This window comes from Tiliqua scincoides, chromosome 11, assembly GCF_035046505.1.
Source record: "Tiliqua scincoides isolate rTilSci1 chromosome 11, rTilSci1.hap2, whole genome shotgun sequence".
Taxonomy (NCBI): Eukaryota; Metazoa; Chordata; class Lepidosauria; order Squamata; family Scincidae; genus Tiliqua; species Tiliqua scincoides.
This window is the reverse complement of record NC_089831.1, coordinates 19,637,767-19,657,709: the sequence shown is the minus strand read 5'-3', so window position 1 is coordinate 19,657,709 and position 19,943 is coordinate 19,637,767. Positions and strand designations below refer to the sequence as shown.

At 44.0% G+C, this 19,943-nt stretch overlaps 1 protein-coding gene and 1 pseudogene across 2 annotated transcripts in view; both read left to right on the top strand.

Moving 5' to 3' along the window:
- Nucleotides 1-19,260, top strand: part of OPCML (opioid binding protein/cell adhesion molecule like) — a 365,186-nt gene extending 345,926 nt beyond the window's left edge. Inside the window, exons 5-8 of one of the 2 annotated variants that reach the window (XM_066639280.1) lie at nt 1,891-2,011; nt 3,353-3,504; nt 4,426-4,452; nt 18,981-19,260. In XM_066639280.1, coding sequence (XP_066495377.1) covers nt 1,891-2,011; nt 3,353-3,504; nt 4,426-4,452; nt 18,981-19,081 — 401 coding nt within the window. In that variant the 3' untranslated portion in view covers nt 19,082-19,260. The remainder of the gene's footprint in view (nt 1-1,890; nt 2,012-3,352; nt 3,505-4,425; nt 4,453-18,980) is intronic. The other variant, XM_066639282.1, reaches the window with a different exon arrangement.
- On the top strand, nt 14,369-14,482 carry LOC136662685 (5S ribosomal RNA; annotated as a pseudogene).
- Nucleotides 19,261-19,943: the final 683 nt, after the last annotated feature.

The window sequence follows — 19,943 nt, the reverse complement described above, 5'->3', positions numbered from 1 at the left end:
TTTAACACTTATCTAGCCCCTACATAGCGCCTAACTAGCACCTACATAACACCTACTTAACACTTATATAGCTCCTATCTAACACCTATCTAGCGCCTATTTAACACCTATCTAGTGCCTATCCAGCACCTAATGCTTATCTAGCACCTATCTAGCGCCTATCTAGCACCTACATAACACCTATTTAACGCCTATCTAGTCTATTTTATATAGCACCTGTCCAGCACCTATCCAACGCCTATCTAGCCCCTAACTAATGCCTATAGCACCTATCTAGCACCTATCCAGTACCTAACGCATATCTAGCACCTACATAACACCTATTTAACACCTATCTAGCACCTATATAGTGCCTATCTAGCCCCTAACTAGCACCTATTTAACGCTTATATAGCGCCTATCTAACACCTAGTGCCTATTTAACAACTATCTAGTGCCTATATAACACCTATGTACCGCAAGTCCAGCACCTATGTAATGCCTAACACTTCTCTAGCACCTACATAACACCTATATAGCATCTATTTAACGCCTGTCCAGCACCTATATAACATTTGTCGATGACACATTGTTGATGCATTGATACATATTAAAATAAAATTTATTTACTTTACGTAAAAGCAAGAGGAAAGATATGCTAGTCAAATACAGTAACGCCGTTGGAATGCTAGTTTTCAATTCCACAGACTCTCCCCCCCCCCCGCAGATAAAGGGGATGATTACAAATTGGAGCAACCTCCCCCTCCCACACACTCATTAATATTGTTAAAAAGCTTTCCAGGGCAAAGTGTTCTTGTTTAAACAGGCTGCCATAAGCATTTAAGCTTATAGCGCTACAGGGCAGGCTGCCAAAAGACTGAATATTAGATGAAGCTACTTCTATAACACTAAACAGGAAGTGGCCTCCTGAATAGAATCTGGCTCATGCAATACACTTTTCCCCCACTGAAAATTTTAATAGTTCCAGGGGTCAGAGAAAGCATTTTCACTGTAAAGCCTAAATAATCATACTTACCATTTTCACAGCAAGCCATATGTATTAAATCCTTACAATAACTGTGTGAAAGAATACTGGGGAATTATTCTTTAGATTTGTTTGTATATGTATATATTATGCCAATAAAGGTTCTGATTACTTATTCCCATATTGCAGATGGGGAAGACTAAGGCTAAAGGGGGGGGGTGACTTTCTGAAGTTTACTTGTGGTGGAATAAGTGAAATCTGAACCATGAATTCCTCAATTCTTAGCTCAGTCTCTTAGCCACTATGTTATACCAGCCTTCTAAGCAGTTGGATTTTCCCCCCATGTATTTCTGTTAATTAACAATATATCCAGGCCATAAACATTGTCTGAATTTTCCTATCATGGATATTGCTTGCTGGATAGGAAAAGTCATATGCAAAACCGGGGCCGATTTAGACATGTACGTATTTTCATTTACACAACTCTTGCTGACTCTCAGGCAATGAGAGGTAAATGGTGTACAAAGAAAGTCAGACTAGTATTTGGGACAAGTTAACACTGAGTGGCAGGAAGGTTCTGTCTGGGTGATTATCTCCAATAGGTCAAGCACACTTGCAAGTCATCACTCAATTCTGCAGTGATGGACATTCACATGGGCAATGGCCTTTGACCTCAGTTCATAGCCCCTGGGCCCAGGTAGTGTATTTGGTTCCATGCTAAATTGTGGAGATGTCCTGGACTTTAATAATAATAATAATAAAACTTTATTTTTATCCCTCCCTTCTCCCAAAAAGGGACCCAGGGCGACTTTGTGGACTTAATTCCAGCCAGGCATGTAACCTCTATGTCCAAGGGCTCTGGAATCCACATGGACACCTAGCAAGCTTCTATAAGCCTCAGAATCTTTTCTTCTTTTCTTCTACAGATCCTCCATCCATTTCCAATGCCAAGAACACAGGTGCCTCGGTTGGCCAAAAAGGGATCCTTCGCTGTGAAGCCTCTGCTGTCCCTGTAGCAGAATTTCAGTGGTTCAAAGAAGAAACCAGGTATGTGCTCAAAAGGTCAACAGGCTACAAGAGGAGCCTAAGAAAGACAGGATCCACTCCTTGGCAAGAATATACTTCCCTGAGCCAAGGTCAGAACAGTCAAATCAGCAAATCTTCAGTTGAGTTCTGACTTGGCCCTAGTGTGCCATGTAGTAAGAGTGCCTTAGAGCATGTGAAGACTGCCTTCTGCATTGAATAATGATATGCAGCAAGCATCCTCTGTCTGTTGTTAGAGTAAACAACTTCCCTCTTGGAGGACAATTCATTTCACAAGTTTCATTTGAGCTTGTGAAATAAAGACATTCACTCCCTGCCCTGGTCTCTTCCTTGACCACTGTAGTCCTAACAGTAAAATCGGCATGTTCAATACTCTAGAACAGGGGTGCCCAAACCCAGGCCCTGGGGCCACTTGCGGCCCTCGAGGCCTCTCAATGCGGCCCTCAGGGAGCCCCCAGTCTTCAATGAGCCTCTGGCCCTCCGGAGATTTGTTGGAGCCCACACTGGCCCGACGCAACTGATCTCAATGTGAGGGCAACTGTTTGACCTCTCACTTTAGCTGTGGGATGAGGGTTCCCTCCACTGCTTGCTGTTTCACATCTGTGATGCAACAGTAGCAGCAAAGGAAAGGCCAGCCTTGCTTTGTGCAAGGCCTTTTATAGGCCTTGAGCTATTGCAAGACCTTCATTCATTCATATAAGTTCACCTTTAATATATTCATTTATGTAAACTTATGTAAATTTATTCAAATTTTAAATGTACATTAATCCTTCCCCCTCCCCGACACACAGTGTCAGAGAGACGATGTGGCCCTCCTGCCAAAAACTTTGGACACCCCTGCTCTAGAACTATAGCAATCCTTATCTATATCTTTTTAGTATAAATGCATCACTGCTTGGTCATTCTAGCCATATTACCCTATTTTCTTTACCTAAAGCATAAAATGTTCCTCATGCATCCAAATCACCCCTTCATAACATCTCATAGAAGTTTATCTCGGGTTATGATGCTATTTCCACTTACCCCCAGTCCCCATTGTTGGCAACTGAAGGTGGAAAGGGGGCAGAGAAATAGAGAACCCTGAAATACCGCAATATAAATTATACTAAATATTACTAGGAAGAACTAGATTAGCAGCTGCCACCATTTTTTGAGAGCCACCACCCATTTGCCACATCTGTTTAGCTGGGATTGACCCTTCTCTAAGAATCAGTGTTGAGTCCTTTTAAGCAGAGGTGCCAGCAATTAAATTTACAACTGAGTTACAGTCTCAACCCTAAAGGTTTTAGGATGAATTGCATTTACATGAATTGAATCTAAGTCCCTGTTTTATCCTCCTTGCAGATTAGCCAACGGTCTGGATGGCGTGAGAATTGAAAACAAAGGCCGGATGTCCACACTAACCTTCTTCAATGTCTCAGAAAAAGATTATGGGAACTACACCTGTGTGGCCATCAACAAGCTGGGGAACACCAATGCCAGTATAATCTTGTTTGGTAGGTTCACGGCCCATGTGGCGCAATGCATCGGGGTCTGCGCACAGTACACCTTGGCAGTGCTTGTGGGAGAATGGTTGAGCCTTGTACAAGGCATTTCAGAGAGAGAGAAACACATCTCTGCTCAGTGGGGGTTAGTCTGTGACTGTCCCATGAGGTTCATCAGTCAAGTGCAGGTCCCACTGCATGGGTAAACCCTATGCAAAGATTCCTAGGAAATGTAAAAGTCGTGTGTGTACCTGTTGGAGTTGACTAGAAAAAAGTCAAAGGGATCTGTTTTGCAGAGCTGGGGACTTCTGCACTTTTTGAGTTGCATCTTCCTATAAATTGGGATTCTGCTCCAACGAGTGCCTGGGGTCCTATGAAGCAATAAAGGGCAACACAATTAACCAGGATGCTGTTAGCAATCCCCTCTCCCCTGCTTTAAGAGCACTAAAGTGTGGTAACTGAACATAAAAGGCCTGAATTTCAAGTCACACAGTGGTCTCCACACCCACCAATTATATACAACCCCACAAATTTGGCTACAGTCGATTCCAATTGGGGCTTAATGAACATTTGTTTGACCCAATAAGGCTATCCTATCCTTCCATCCCAGGTCCAGAGGCATTATCAAATTGCAGACTTCAGCCAATGTGTCAGCTGGAGCCTTTGCAAAAACCCAAGGTCATGTGGTCAAGGCAGATGCGAGCAGATCTTTGTGGGTGCTTTCATCTTTTAGATACATCCCCCATCACTGTGTCCACATGTTCTCACGCCTGTCACACCCATATTGCCATGATCTCTGTTTTACATAAGAAGGATCGTCTTTCTTGTAAACCATCCGTTCATTCATTCAACTGTCTGAAAATATGAACACTTTTTTTTCCCCTTTCCTGTTTTCTCTCCCCAACCCTCGTGTCCATTTGTCTTCTGTTTTAGAAATAAGTGAGGCTCCAGCACTAGCAGGTTGGTACACAGCATGGTTCCTTCCTTGGTTTGCTTGCAACTCTCAAAATGCCGCTTTGCCTTAAGAGAGGAAAGGCTGTTGCCCAGAACTGCATATGCTTTTTGTATAGGGGCTTGTGGCCAGTCTGTGCTCAGAAAGGAAGGAACAGAGGCAATGCTTTCCAAACTTCAGCAAACTCTTTCCATATCAGCTTGTCTGCTAAGGAAACACAGCATGGCTAGAGCAGCTTCACCTACCTTACACAGATGTGAAAATAAAACAGGCAGCAGAGGAGGGAGAACTATTGAGATCCCTGGAGGAATGGTAGGGAGAAAAGTGATCATTAAAAACAGACACTCACAGTTATGGTTTTGTCTTGAGATGTTTTGCGTGTTAAAAAAAAAATGAAATGTTTGCAGAAGAAATACAAAAGGAATAAAAAAATCTTAATAAAAGAGAACCAAATGAAGGTAACTTGGCTTCTGTGAAAAGTTTTGCAGAAAAGCTAGGGCTCCATCTCAGGGAGAATTGCTGACTTTATCCAATGAGGGAGGCCACTTGCTTCTCCATGCCTGGGGAAGACAGGCTTCAGGCTACTTTTGCTTTTCACCAGATTTTTGAGGTCTAGTGAAGGGAACCATGTGCAAAATAGTGGCAAAACCAATGCCACACAACCTGGGATAATCTGCACAAACAAGAAAAGAATGACATACAAGCCATATGAATAACTAAATCGCAGAGCAGGGATTCTCAAGTACAGCTCTAAAACTGATCAGTAAAGCTGCATCCTGGACCAACTGATGCTTATAGTTTATAGGTGAGTGACACAAGACACAAGGATAACCCAACAGATATAGCTAGAGGTGTTTGTTTTTGATGTATTTGTTACTGATGTAATTGAATAACTTGATGTTTTTGCATTGAAGGCTGCAGTGTAATGATATTAAACCTATTATTGATGCTTAAGAATTTGCACAAAAAAACACCACAATTTGCATTTTAATTCAAATTTCAAACCAATAACATCATTTTCAAATACCTATAGGTATAGGCTCTTGTTACACTTACAGTGCAAATCACTCACAGATCTACCAACAGATCCCAGCCTCCCTTCTGTCAATGACTATGTAGTGAACAAATGCATGGAGCCTGCAACAACCTTTACTCCTAGGAAAAAAAAAATTAAAACCAACTAACTAGGTTAGAAAGGGACTTCATGAGAGGTTTGAAATTGACATATATAAGCAACAGGCTTATGCAGTGGTTCCCAAACTTGCCTGGGTCTTGATGCCCCCACAGCATCTTCTTCCCAGCTAAGCTGGGTGCCACCATCTCATGAGATCCAAGATGGCAGCACCTGGGAGCACAGGTAGGCGGGGCAATGGGATATCCCATAGTCACCTGTGAGTACATCATGACATGCACTTCGGGAACCCCTGGTCTTATGGATAATCTACATAAGTCTAGGTTCATCACGGGGAACATGTGGTTTGAACGCACACGTATAGTGAAAATGATGTGCCTTCATTGCATACCTTCCTTCTATGTGAAATTTCTACCAGGGCCAGGGAGGCGGCAGACACTGTAAGAACATAAGAACATAAGAACAGCCCCACTGGATCAGGCCATAGGCCCATCTAGTCCAGCTTCCTGTATCTCACAGCAGCCCACCAAATGCCCCAGGGAGCACACCAGATAACAAGAGACCTCATCCTGATGCCCTCCCTTGCATCTGGCCTTCTGACATAACCCATTTCTAAAATCAGGAGGTTGTGCATACACATCATGGCTTGTACCCCATAATGGATTTTTCCTCCAGAAACTTGTCCAATCCCCTTTTAAAGGCGTCCAGGCTAGACGCCGTCACCACATCCTGTGGCAAGGAGTTCCACAGACCAACCACACGCTGATTAAAGAAATATTTTATTTTGTCTGTCCTAACTCTCCCAACACTCAATTTTAGTGGATGTCCCTTGGTTCTGGTGTTACGTGAGAGTGTAAAGAGCATCTCCTTATCCACTCTGTCCATCCCCTGCATAATTTCTGCATCACTGTAGTGATGCCGGAGGTAGCAGCAGGTGTTTAAGTACATTTCAATCCTTGATGGTTCCAGATTCTTAGAAATTGAATTAAATGTACCAATTCACAGGGAATTCACCTTTCTAAGATACCTTAGAGGGTAGCAAATCACAGTAAATGGAAGTTGCCCGGTGCAGGTGATCAAATGTCAAAAGCCTGTAAGACAAAAAAAAAAAAAAGCAAAAAAAGGACAGAAATAGGACAAATGTTAAAACAAAGGCCTAAGAAGCATGAAATGACTTCACACTGTGCACGAGATCAAGTGGAACAGTCCTTGGTATTAAATCTGTAATCTGAAAAGTGGCACATGCAGGCAGAAGGCACAGTAGGGGAGATGAAACTTTCCTGGCCCAGAAAAGGCCAAACTAAAACTAGTGGATGAGCCCCTTACTGTATAAGCCTGGAGAAGGCAGTCTGCCCAGGATTGTCTCTCTTGACCCCCAAGGGAAGAAGACTGTAAATCCCATAAGATGCTTATATAGCATAAATCTTGAGCCATATTCCATGTCAGAAGAAGGGCCTTTCGCAGGGTGGGGGAGATCATTTTTTATCTAACCCATTCATGTGGCAGCTGCAAAGAAAATATGTAGTGCTTTATGAAAAGACCTTGGGAAGAGGAAAGGCTTAGTAACTAGCTCTTGCTCAAAATGCTGCCTTGTGTTCCTTTAAGTTTGTCATTGTTGTATATGTGTGTGTGTTGTCCTAAGACTCTGCAAAGCTTCTAGACATTGATACACAATTCCACTTGTCTGGCTTGGCATGGACCATAGCCCTCTTTTTCTGCTGAACAGAGATCTCCCTATGGTTTGCAGCACCTGGTACATGAGCTCATTGTATCATCCCCAGGATAGACCACCTCCTGTATCAGACCATACAGAATAAATTATATCATACACACTGCCTAATGCATCACTAGGGTTGTTGCAACCCCCATTAACTTCATTTATTTATTTTTATATAGAACAAACAGTACAGGTCACCCAACAAATCAGTCATGGACAAAAAAAACCATTGGTCAACTTGATGACACTCATACAACTGAATAAGCATTCTAGTATTAGCTCTGATATATGGAAATCAGAGCTGACTCATACAAACACCTCATTGGTTCCCTGCTGTGTCATAACAACACCTCATTGACTTTCAGAACAATCTGTCTCATTGGTCATTTTGAGTTAAGAAAATCCACTTTCTGTTAAATAAGGCAGTTTTCCTCTTCTGGTTATTTGTCCATAACCTTTGATAGATTGCAGATGTTTAAACGTAGTTTATTTCATTGCACTCTGCCTGAAATTCTGCATCAAATGATATATAACAAGACAGCATTATTCGAAAATAACAAGATTTCACAATTTTGGCTAGTAGTGGTGTCATTCCTCCAAGTGCATAATCTGGTGTGATCTGCACACACACACACACACACACACACACACACACACACACACACACAGTGATACCACAAGCCACAGCTTTCCTAACATGCTTGGCCCTGGAAGCAACCTGGATTACTGCAACCTCTCTTGTGCTTCTTAAGTGCCTCAAGGAGAGTCTGAAGCTGATGAAGGGGTAGGGAATCTCCCAAGAAGTCATACTGTGTTGGATAAATACTCAGAGGTCAGCACAACTATGGAAGACCCCTCTACCAGTTCTCCTTCTCCAGTTCCAAGCTTGGAAGAAGGCCTGGAGTTAGTCCTCAATGCTGCACGATGCCTGAGAAATGTAGCATGGTTAAAGCTTGGAGTGGGGGGAAAAGTCTCATTCCTGAGCTTGTGCAGAGCAGAGACAGCATAAAGTTAGGGGAGGGGTCTTGGCCAACACAAATTCTGTGGCACTCCCAAAGCCAGCATAACGCATAGACCCTGGGATAAATCATACTGAAAACAAGGGCATCCTATAGCGCTAGGAATGTTCACAGGACCTGTCAGCTTAACCATCATTCCCTCTCCAAAAGAAACCTATAGCTCTGTGTAGGGCTGTGGAGTTGGGAGACAAAACCCCTGACTCCAACCCCACCCCAAATTGCTTCCAACTCTGACTCCAACTCCACAGCCCTGAGCTACAGGTGTTTGAAAATAGTGTTATTTATTACACTCAGAAGTAAGCCCATTGTGTTCAGTAAGAGGTTGTAAACTTATCTAACTCACTGGAAATAAACACGTCAACCCTGAGCAATCAAGAGGTGGAAGCTGGAAGCAATTTTGAGTGGAGTCTAAATCTAGGGTTTTGTGTCCCGAGTCCACAGTCCTCCTCTCTTGGTTTATGATCTGGTCAGCAGTGACACAACTATTATAACCAGCAAGGCTGTGGAGTTGGTACACAGGCTCTCAGACTCCACCCAAAATTGCTTTCACCTCTGACTCCAAAGCCCTGGCTCTGTGGAGTCAGGCTAGGAATCCCTTCTGGAAAATTCTCATCCTCCTTGTCCAACTTAGATTCCTGAAATTCTCTGAGGAAAGCTATGCCAGTGGAATAAAAGTGATACACTTTTATGACTAAGTTCTACCCTCTCTCAGGCCAGGTGAATACAACCAATGACAGACTATGATAGGACATGTTTTCTTTCTTAAGAGGTTAAAAAAAGGAAAACTAGCCTAACAAGAAGTTACTCAGGAAATGCAGGCTATGACACAAGCAGCAACACTCAGGATGGTTACACAGAACTCTCCTTCCCCTTTTCAAGCTTCTGATTACTAGTTCTGATAATGGTTTTATCTCTTTGAATTTGTAACCCACACTCTCCCTAGAGCAGTGGTTCCCAAACTGGTGGGTCACGGCCTGATTTTTGGTGGGTTGCCAAAGGGTGATGGAAAGATCAGATAACCAATTGCCTCAAGACCTGTGGCTATTCAAAAAAAATCAGATACTGTAGCTGCTAATTACCCTACAAAGATTACCCTACAATTACCCTTGGCTCCTGCAGTGTGCAAGCTTATGTAAATATTGGAAGATATGTGTTTCAGGGTCTTTTTTTATGGTTATCATTACTTATAAATAAATAAAAATATTATTTCATTCTAGATCTTTTTTAAGGTCTGGTAAACCTAGGTGGAGTCCGACAGAGAGTCATTTTAAAAAAGTGGGTCCCAGTGCTAAAATGTTTGGGAACCACTGGCCTAGCGCAGCGATTTTCAATCTTTTTCATCTCATGGCACACTGACAAGGCACTAAAGTTGTCAAGGCACACCATCGGTTTTCTAACCATTGACAAGGCACACCATGCTGCTGGTAGGGTTCTCAAATTAATTAATAAATGACCCTCCCCCAAACTCCTGCGGCACGCCTGAGGACCATCTGTGGCACACCAGTGTGCCGCTGCACAATGGTTGAAAATCGCTGCTCTAGAGGCTTAGCCTACAATCCTAGCCACACTTTCCTGGGAGGAAGCCCCATTGACCATAATGGGACTTACTTCTGAGTAGACCTGCATAGGATTGGGCTCTAGCGTATACAACAACCTTCAATGGCCAAAAGAAACCTTGAAATACAGTTTAAAACACAGCTACCCTTATTTAGCAGAAGCCCAAGATACTTGCACAGAAAAGGGCACTGCAGGTGATGCAGGAATGCAGGCAAGCCTCTGCGTTAGAATGTGAATGTAATAGACATGGAAGTCATAGCAACTGTCACCCTGCACATGCCTGATTTTGGAAGCTAAGCAGAGTCAGGCCTGGTTAGTACTTGGATGGGAGACCGCCTGGGAATACAGGGTGCTGTAGTCTTATACCACAGTCTTTCGAGACTTAAGGTTGCCAACCAAGCATAGTGCGTCACTGTGGGAGTGGAGAATGCATCACTGATGTGCTTCTTCACACGGAAGCACACTGTTGCTCATGTCACTGCAGCCTGTTATCCGCACAATTAGCTGTTCACACCAAGTGTACACCCATAAGAACTGTGCAGACAAGTGGCTTACGAGTCTGGAGAGCTTTCTGCCCACAATCTCACTGCTCACACGGCTACCACCTCCACAAACAGCCAACCCCTGGAGTGGCATCGATTCTAGGAGGCTTCTAAACAAGCGCACTTGACTCGTATGGTAGGGAGGCTCATTTGCCCTCGTATGGAAGAGACTCTGGAAGAAAGCCAATTAAGGAATCACATTTTGAATGGGTTTACACAATGCAGTTTTTCCAGCAATCCAACTCAGTTGATCGTAAAGCTTTAAGACTTTCTTTCTAATCCAATCCGTGCCCAACTGTCTGACTTTTTTATTTTCCTTTTGTAGAAAGTGGCAACAAGGCTCCCTGAAATAACCTTGAAAGCCAAAGCCTAAACCCTTTCAATTCAGAAATGCCTGAGCAATGACAATCTTCTCGCACGCTTCTTGGAAGCTGCTGTTTAAAATTCTCTATTCTGTTTTCAGTGTAAAAAAAGGCCTTTCCATTTCTCCTTAAATAAGGAGTACCCCCCCATCATCTCCAGTTTTGTTACGGGGGGGGGGGGAGTGAATCACAGACTGTGCTTTCATTTGGCTGACAGCAGCACCAGTGGATTCCGTTACATTTTTCCCAACCTGCAAAATGTCAACCCATTAGAAAAAAATATGCAGACATTTCATATTTCATTTCTGATGAGTATTCTCGCCCCCCAATCTTCCCCCCTCCCTGCCCACACTTCCCCAGAATCATTGGCATCTGGTTATTAGTCGTAGCTTTCCTACTTCTGACACAGTCAGTTCAACGTATGCTAACGTCAGCAAGAGATACGGTGGGTCTTTTTCCCCCATTTTTTTGCAACTTGGTGCTGTCTTAGACTTCAGGGTTGAATGAGCCTTTTTCCTGATAGGAAAAAAAAAAAAAAACAACACCTTACAAATACTTCCGGTCTCAGCACTGAATTTGCCATAGCTGTGCTTGATTTTCAAGCAGAAAAAAATAAAAGTACATGCATTTCACTGCCCCCCCGTCCCCCCACCCTGTCCTCGAACAGCAAAACTAATTTGAATCACTCTACAAAATTGTCTGGGTAGATGCTTGCAAAGACAATGCTGCATTCTGTTGTAATTAAGCAAAATAAAAGTTCTGTTTGCAATGAAACAATTTGGCTAAGCTGGATTTTCATTGCAGAAAATGGGTTTGCAGCTCTCCGCTTATTCGGGAACACACAAGCTAATTAGATTCCCTCCTGCCATTATTTTTAATTTTTTGCCATTACAATAGTTGTTCTCCCTTTGTCTTAAAATTAATGAGGTTAGAAAGCTCACATCATGTTTCTTTTTAAGTTCAGATTACGGTTAAGTGTCTAGAATTTCACTTAATGTGTAATTATACCCTTAACTATTTTTGTTCTCCTTTCTCCCCTCCTCCTTTTAAATAGTACCCATTTCCTCTTCCTGTAGTTTTGCTGGCGGCATTAAAAGAAAAAAGCGTACATAACCTATAGGGTGAAACTAGCAGGTGCTTCATATGTTTTCTGGATCCCCAGAAAAGAAAATGAATCAAACCTGTATTTGATGGCTCAAAAATATTCAGTTTCTTTTTCTTGTGGGGGTGTACCTGCTGATGACTTCTACAATTTGGCCTACCCAGTTCTAACTGTTTCTCTGGATGTAGGCAGCAAATTTCTGCTTCAGGCCATAGATTGGTAGAGTGCATCTATCCCCGTCCACCCATGTGCCACTCTCCCCTCCTACTTGTCGTCCTCCTTATCCCGCTCCCTGAATTGGAAAAGGAAGAGGGGAGTAATAATAATAATAATAATAATAATAATAATAATAATAATAATAATAATAATAATAATAATAATAATAATACAGGTATTTCTATACCGCCTTTCTTGGTCCTCACATTTCTCCTTAGACTTTATTCAAGGCGGTTTACATAGGCAGGCTAATTTAAATCCCCATAAGGATTTTTACAATTGAAAGAAGGCTCTATCTTTCAAGAGCTACAACAATTCAGATGTTTCGTTCTGATCTGGCCTCCATCCTGGCCTCCATCCTCCCACGCTCAGAGCAGATGGAATAGCTCGGATTCAGCTTGTCAGCTGCTACAAGGTCGCAGGGTGCCGGTGGCCTCGAACTGGCGACCTTCGGATGCTATCTTCAGGCAAATGGAGGCTCAACCCTCTAGACCAGACCTCCTGCCCAGTAGTAGAAATGGGAGTAGAAATGGAAGTGTGGAGAGGAGTCCGGGGCATCTAGCCCACCACTGTCTTCTTCTCCACACTTCTTCTTCTTCCTATCCAGTAGGAGGCAGAGAGGCTCACACGTCCCCTGATAAGGGGGGGCAGTCTTTCCAGCTGCTGAATCCCCCCACCCACTTCCCATGAACCCTCCCCACACACACACGTTCACAAATGAATGTTAGATTCCAAAACTGCTACAGGCCTTCCTTTTGGGCCTGGCTCTGCATGGCTCCCATTTCGTTTTTCTCCACCTTGGTCATTTTTCATTCTGTCTTCATCTTTTTCTTTTGCCCACACATGTCCTTATTGTGCCTCTTTTTCTTCTCTCCTTTCTACCCCATGCCCATTTCCCCCTGGATTTGTATGAGGCAGTTCCCCACCAGCAGTTTCCCACCAGTGCGCCAGGGCACATTCGGGTGCTGTGAATGGTCCTCAGGGGTGTCGTGAGAATTTGGGGAGGATCATTTATTAGTAGGGCCATTGGGCGGATGTGAAGCTCCTCACCAGCAGCATGGTGTGCCTTGTCAAAAAAATTGATGGTGTGCCTTGAAAATATTAGTGCCTTGTCAGTGTGCCATGAGATGAATAAGGTTGAAGACGGCTGCTTCTAGCAACAGGAAAGGGCGAACCTTAGTCCAAAGATCACAGGAGCAGAATATATTCCACATGCTGCCTTGAAAGGGTTATACCCAAGAGCCATACATTACAACCTAGTCTGTTGGAAAAGATTTCAACAGCATAGGGAAGACAGCATGAGTTCCCAAAGCCCGGTACGCTTGACCATGCCCAGTTTGTATGTTATTAACTTCAGCACATGAGTTGGAGGTGGTCACTTTTAAAGCCAGGGGTTAAAACTGGTTGGAGAAGTCTGAACTTGTGTTAAGATGTCCTCATTGTAAGGGGGAGCAGGCATAGATTCCTGACGGAGAGCAGGGCAGAAAATCAGCACATTGAAAACTTGCTAAGTATCCTTTCAGCACAACACAATTGCCTCAGTCTCGCTAGAACCAGTATTGTGTAGTAGTTAGCCTACTGCAGTGGTTCCAAAACTGTGAGCCATTGTGACACCCATTACGCTCTTCCTGAAAGGAGAACACAATAATTGTGTAGAGCAGAAACCAAAATGCCTCTAAGGGAGAGTCAGACAATCATTACCCCACCCCCACGTGCATTAATTTTTGGAGGCACTTGGTAAGTGAAAAGAGTTTACCAAGCCATGAAAACCATGAAAAAAATAGCCCATCCCTTGCCCTTTTGTTCTTGGTCTGCCAAAGCCCTACATTGCAACAAGCACTGCCCTGCCAAAGTCTGTGCTCTCTGGGGGTTTGCACATCTAAACTCGACCACCGTATTGGCTTCCTACAGACACCTTATGTCCAATCTTCCTAGTCTCACTGCATGTCTACAGTAAGGACTCCTACAAATGTCACATAATTTATGTATGGGAAATGCTGCTGTTTCGGCATTTAACTCGCGCACGTAGAGACTCATGGGTGTGATTGCATTATCAAATGTTTTGCTTATGCACACATGTTCCGCAGCACTCTGTCTGAATTACCAAAATGCGCTGACTATGGGGGAAGACTTGGTAGAAGCTGTGAAGGTTCAAAGGGATAGTGGCTAATTGTTAAACAACTGGGAGCCGGAAACCCTGGCTGATCTACCGCAAATAATGTAGAATACACTATTATTGTCTAACTGATGGCTATTGTTTTATCTTGTCACTGTGCTGCTCAGAGCATCCCTGCACATGCCCGATCTCATCTGATCTCGGAAGCTAAGCAGGGTCAGGCCTGGTTAGTACTTGGATGGGAGACCACCTTGGAATACCTGGTGCTTTAGGCTTATACCATAGTCTTTCGAGACTGAAGGTTGCCAACCATTGGGAATGAAGGGTGGGATGTCAAATGTCCTAGAGAAACAAAAATGCCCAATAAATAAATAATATTTTGTTACTGTTGAAGTAATCCCCCTAAGAGATTTTGAGATTCTAAAGCAAAGGGCAAGTGTTAGAGTTTGGGTGCAATCCAGAGCACCCCTTCAGCTGGCACAAGTCCCTTGCGCTGGCCAAAGAGTGTTGCAAAAGTGCCATAAAGCACTTTCACGCCACTCTCAGGGTAGATAGGCCGGTACATGGATGTGCACCGGCCTCCCTGCACCGAAGCAAGCTCCGAAGCCTGGTGAGTTTGCGCCAGCTGGGTACGGCCAGTGCGGAGATCTGTGGGGGGAGGGCGGGAAGGAGGCGTTTTGGGGTGGGGGGAGGGCGGGCATTGGGCGTTCCTGGGGGCAGGCAAGCAAGCAGCGGGAGGCGGGGCCAAGATCCGGCACTTATGCTGAATCCTAGCCCAGTTCCTGGGTGGCCCAGGGCAGCTCTGGGCTGCTCCATCAATTTAGGTGGCACAGATCTGATTTGCACCATCAATTTAGGTGGTGCAGATCCAAACAGCCCCATTGGTGCTGCTGCAGCTGTCCCCAGGGTAAGGGGAAAAGTTTCCCCTTGCCTTGGGCCAAGTCCCAGACAGCCCGAAACTTGCGCTGGATACAGCACAGGCCCACTGGTCTGCCTGTTCCAGTGCATGTGAGGATTGCACTGCCCATTATTCATAACCTGTGTGTTGTGGGGGGATCTGACCTTTTCTGCCTTTATAATGGTGGCAGTAAACATCAGTTCATCATTCCTGGAAATATCCGCCAGGAACAGCAGCACAATCGTCTGGGCCCCTGCCGCATTTGACTCATTTTGCAGTCTACCAGCGTGCTCTGGTCATTATCAATTTTTAATTAGACTAGTGTCGTTCAGCTAGTTAAATAACAACTGAAAGCAGCTCTTTGCATGTACTGAGAGGGGAAGGACCGGGGAGGCGGGGCTGATGGAGAAACTCTCACCAGAGAACAAAGCGACAAGGGTGTAAAACATTTAACAGCAGTTAATTCATAAAGGGTTCCAGATGGGAGGAGCCGGGCACAGATGTGTTCTATTCCAGGACTCCAGTCAATCAGCATTGCAATAAAATCACAGATTAATGAATCAAAAAGCACAGAGAGCCGCCAGTCTCTTTGGTTGCTAAGAGTTGCGGTGGGGATTTGGAGGAGAATAGCTTGAGGGCTGCGCAGCTTAGTTAGGATGAGAGTCTATTCTGGGCTTTGCAAATCTCTGCTAAACACTTCTTTTCAAAAAAAAAAGCAAGCCTCCTTTGCAGGCTGCAAAGAAAATATGTCCCCTGTGGGACGTATTCTCCACCCAGCCCAGGATCTGTCATACAGCAATACCTTGCACTTTCATCTGGTTAGGGACCAGAGCATGGATGAAAGTCAGAAATGGGCGAATGTCAAAGCCGAGCCTTATTCCGCTTGCAGTGTTATGTTGGCCAGCAGAAAAACATTAATAAATAACACTGTAACACATGCAAATGCATGCAAAACCTAAAGAAAAATAAACACAACGACATCGACAAACATCATGGAAGGTCGGATGAAATCAGATGAAAGAGGAAAACACAGGGACAAAATTTGAAATGTGGTTATAATTGAAAACGGCTGAAAGAGCAAAGCAATGAAAAGCAAGTGGGTGAAACTCAAGGTATTGCAGTCTATGGTATTTTCATGGCAGCAAGGCAGAAGAGACAGGAGCAAAGAAGTCATTACTACATGACCTCACCTACAGACTTTTGGAGGCTCCTACTTGGACAAAGAATTATCGGGATGGGGGAATATCAACTAGCAACATGTCTTGAGGGAGTGAGGCTTCACCTCCCCCTAAGTTGCTTCCCAGGTCTAACTAAGCTTGTAAATGGGGTTTTTCTGGAGATTTTTGTGCTTCAGCAAGACACCTGCAGCGTGTCTAGGGTTTTGATAAGACTGGGGTGCAGATGAATCACAGTGTACGCATTTGTCAGATCTGTGCCATTTAAATTGATGGAGCAGCCCATTGGTCCACCTACAGAAATGCTCAAAGTTATTTCCCCCAATCCTTTAATATCACGGACACAGGTCATTGTGGCTGCTGGCACTTAATAATAATAATAATAATAATAATAATAATAATAATAATAATAATAATAATAATAATAATAATAAACTTTATTTGTATCCCGCCTTTCTCCCTGAAAGGGACCCAGGGTGGCTTACAACATGTAAAAACAATTTTAAAAAGCATGATTTAACACAGATAAAAACATATTAAAAACACATTAACAGAGGCCATAAAAACAGTAGTCAGATTAAAAGACAGAATAAAAAGAGCACAAAAGAGCAAGTCACAGAGGAATCAGGCCTGTAAAAAAACTACAAGATGTGTAAAAAATGTTAAGAAGGCCAAAAAATCAGAAGGCTTGTATAAACAGCAGTGTCTTCAGGCCTTGCCGGAAACTCTCAAGAGAGGGAGCCATTCTCAAGTCAAGGGGAAGGGAGTTCCATAATGGTGGTGCCACTACTGAGAAGGCCCTATTTCTTGCCGCCGCCCCACGAACCTCCTTAGGCGGCGGCACTTGTAAAAAGGCCTTCTCTGATGACCTGAGAGGACGAGCCGGATTGTACGGGAGTAGGCGATCTCTAAGATACCCTGGCCCAGAGCAGTATAGGGCTTTAAAGGTCAAAACCAGCATCTTGAATTGGGCCCGGAAACGAATGGGCAGCCAATGTAGCCCCCGGGGAAGCGGACTGACTGAGTCAAACCGCCTAGCTCCAGTGTGACCACACGGGCAGCCGCATTCTGCACTAATTGCAGTTTCCGAACCGTCTTCAGGGGCAGCCCCACATAAAGCGCGTTACAATAATCCCCTTACCCCTTACATGTCCCCTTACCCATAGGAGACCTCCAGGAGCCAAAAGAAAAACCGCTGCAGGATGCAGTTTAGCTGCCACCAGTACTGTTGCATCACTGTGCGGGGATTTACATTGGATTAGAGGAGCTGTATGTGTAAGTCAAAGTTAAGAAGGTGTAAATCAAAGGTTCGCAGTGGACTCCTTGTGGCCTTTCCTTGCACAGCATATTCCAAGTGCATTCTATGTGCTTTTTTTTTCTTTTTTCTTTAAATAAGAAGCAGTTTGCTTCTTTAAATTTACAGTCCACAAACTAAAGGTTCCAGGTCTATAACATGTCCCCCATCACCACCAAAACAAAATCAAACTGCTACAAAATAAATAAATTTATATATTATATTAATTAATTTATTTATTTATTTAAGAAATTTATACCCCATCTTTCCACCCCACTTAAGGGCCTTCGAGGGGACTAAATTCCACCTTAAAAGTCTTGAGTGCCCTTCAGGAAGAAAGGTGGAGTATAAAATCAATCAATAAATAATAAATAAAAGTCCCCAGACTTATGATGGTTTTAACCCTTGCAATTCTCTCATCATAAACTTTATTTATTTGAAAAAAAAATTATATCCCGCCTTTCCCATACCAAAGCAAAGGCCCAAAGCAGTTTATAAAGCTTCATAACAAATGTCCAATCTATTACAAACATAAGTATATATCTTTTTTTTGCGATACAAGGACATCTGCAAGAGGGATCTGAAGGCCTTAGGGATGGACCTCAACAAGTGGGAAACCCTGGCCTCTGAGCGGCCTGCTTGGAGACAGGCTGTGCAGCATGGCCTTTCCCAGTTTGAAGAGACACTTGGCCAACAGTCTGAGGCAAAGAGGCCAAGAAGGAGGGCCCATAGCCAGGGAGACAGACCAGGGACAGACTGCACTTGCTCCCGGTGTGGAAGGGATTGTCACTCCCGGATTGGCCTTTTCAGCCACACTAGACGCTGTGCCAGAACCACCTTTCAGAGTCTTTCGAGACTGAAGGTTGCCAATACAATCTTTCTTTTAAAAAATAATCAAAACAAAGCATTAAAACATTAATTTTAACATTAAACACTAAAACATAAAAGTGTTTAAAAAACCAAGGCACTCACCTAACACACATACTTGAGCCATTGGTGGAAAACAGAATAATCCAGGGAAGAAGTCAAGCCACACACAGCGCTATTGCACCCATCAACCAAACACTGGACGAAACAGGTATGTTTTGAGCCCTTGCCAGAAAGCCATGAGGGAGGGGGTACTTCTTAATTCCCCTGGAAGGGGATTCCATAGTTGTGGCGCTACTACCAAGAAGGCTCCCCCACAAACAACCATTCCTCTTACTTGGGACAGAGGTGGCACTTGAAGGAGAGTCCCTTTAGATGATCTGATCTTACGATGCTTTCAACAATATGTTTGACCCAAAATTGTTCTTCAATTGTGAGCATCCATTTCAAAAGGTAGATTTTCCTGTTGTTGTTGTTTTTTTCCTTAGCAACGATAACTAGCTCCCTTCTCTTCCCCTTTCTTGTCTTTCCTCATCCAGGCCCGGGAGCGGTACATGATGGCAACAACGTGGCCTCCAGAGCGACGGCTTGCCTCTGGCTATCGGGCACTCTCTTGGCTCATTTCCTCCTCATGTTTTGATAAGAAAAGTGAGGGTCCTTGCAGACAACGCCTGGCTTCTCCCACACTACAGACTTTTAACCATCTACACTGCTGGGGAGGGGAGGGAGTGAAAAGAAAGCAAGCAAACAAACAAACCAGTCTACATCTTGAATATACTGCCGGGAGGGCAAGGGGAGGGGGAGGTCAATGAAGTTCCAGTCCAACCAACCCATTTGGGATTGGTCAATCACAGGCATTTCCCAAAGCAGAATAGTGTTCATTTCCTTCCCCCAACCCCACCCTCCCTGAATCCCTATTTATAAACGTCAGCCTCTCATTCTACAGTCCAGCATTTCTTGACCAAGCTCAGCAACACACCCGCAGGACATCGACCCGTCTTGGTTCGAGAGGCCATGCGCACCGGAAAGTTAGAATGAGGCAGGGGGGGGGAAGAAAAAGTGTCCTATTATCTCTGTGTCTCTTGAGCAAAAAGATTGTTCTTTCTACTTGTTACACTTGTACAGACCTGTTCATGTTTCTAAGTGTCCGATTACACTCTGGTTTCGCCTCACTTCCGTCTGGGTGGATGTTTTTAACGAATTCGCATCCCTTCCGTCAAAGGCAGTCCGCTGCCCCCCCCTCTCCCCACACACCTCCCTGCACATGGCGCATATTGGAGGTATAGAAGCTTGGAGTGACTCGGGACCAATCACAGATTTAGACACAGGCAATGGGCAAGATTTAGCCAACTCATGGAGTACAGGAAGGGGGCACCCGTGCGCCTCTATAGAAACCTGATATCGGAGTGATTCCTCAATCTAGATAGACAGATTGGTGAGTTGTGAGTCATGCGTCTCCCATTTATCAGAATAATCATTCTGCTGTTCTACCCATTCACCCA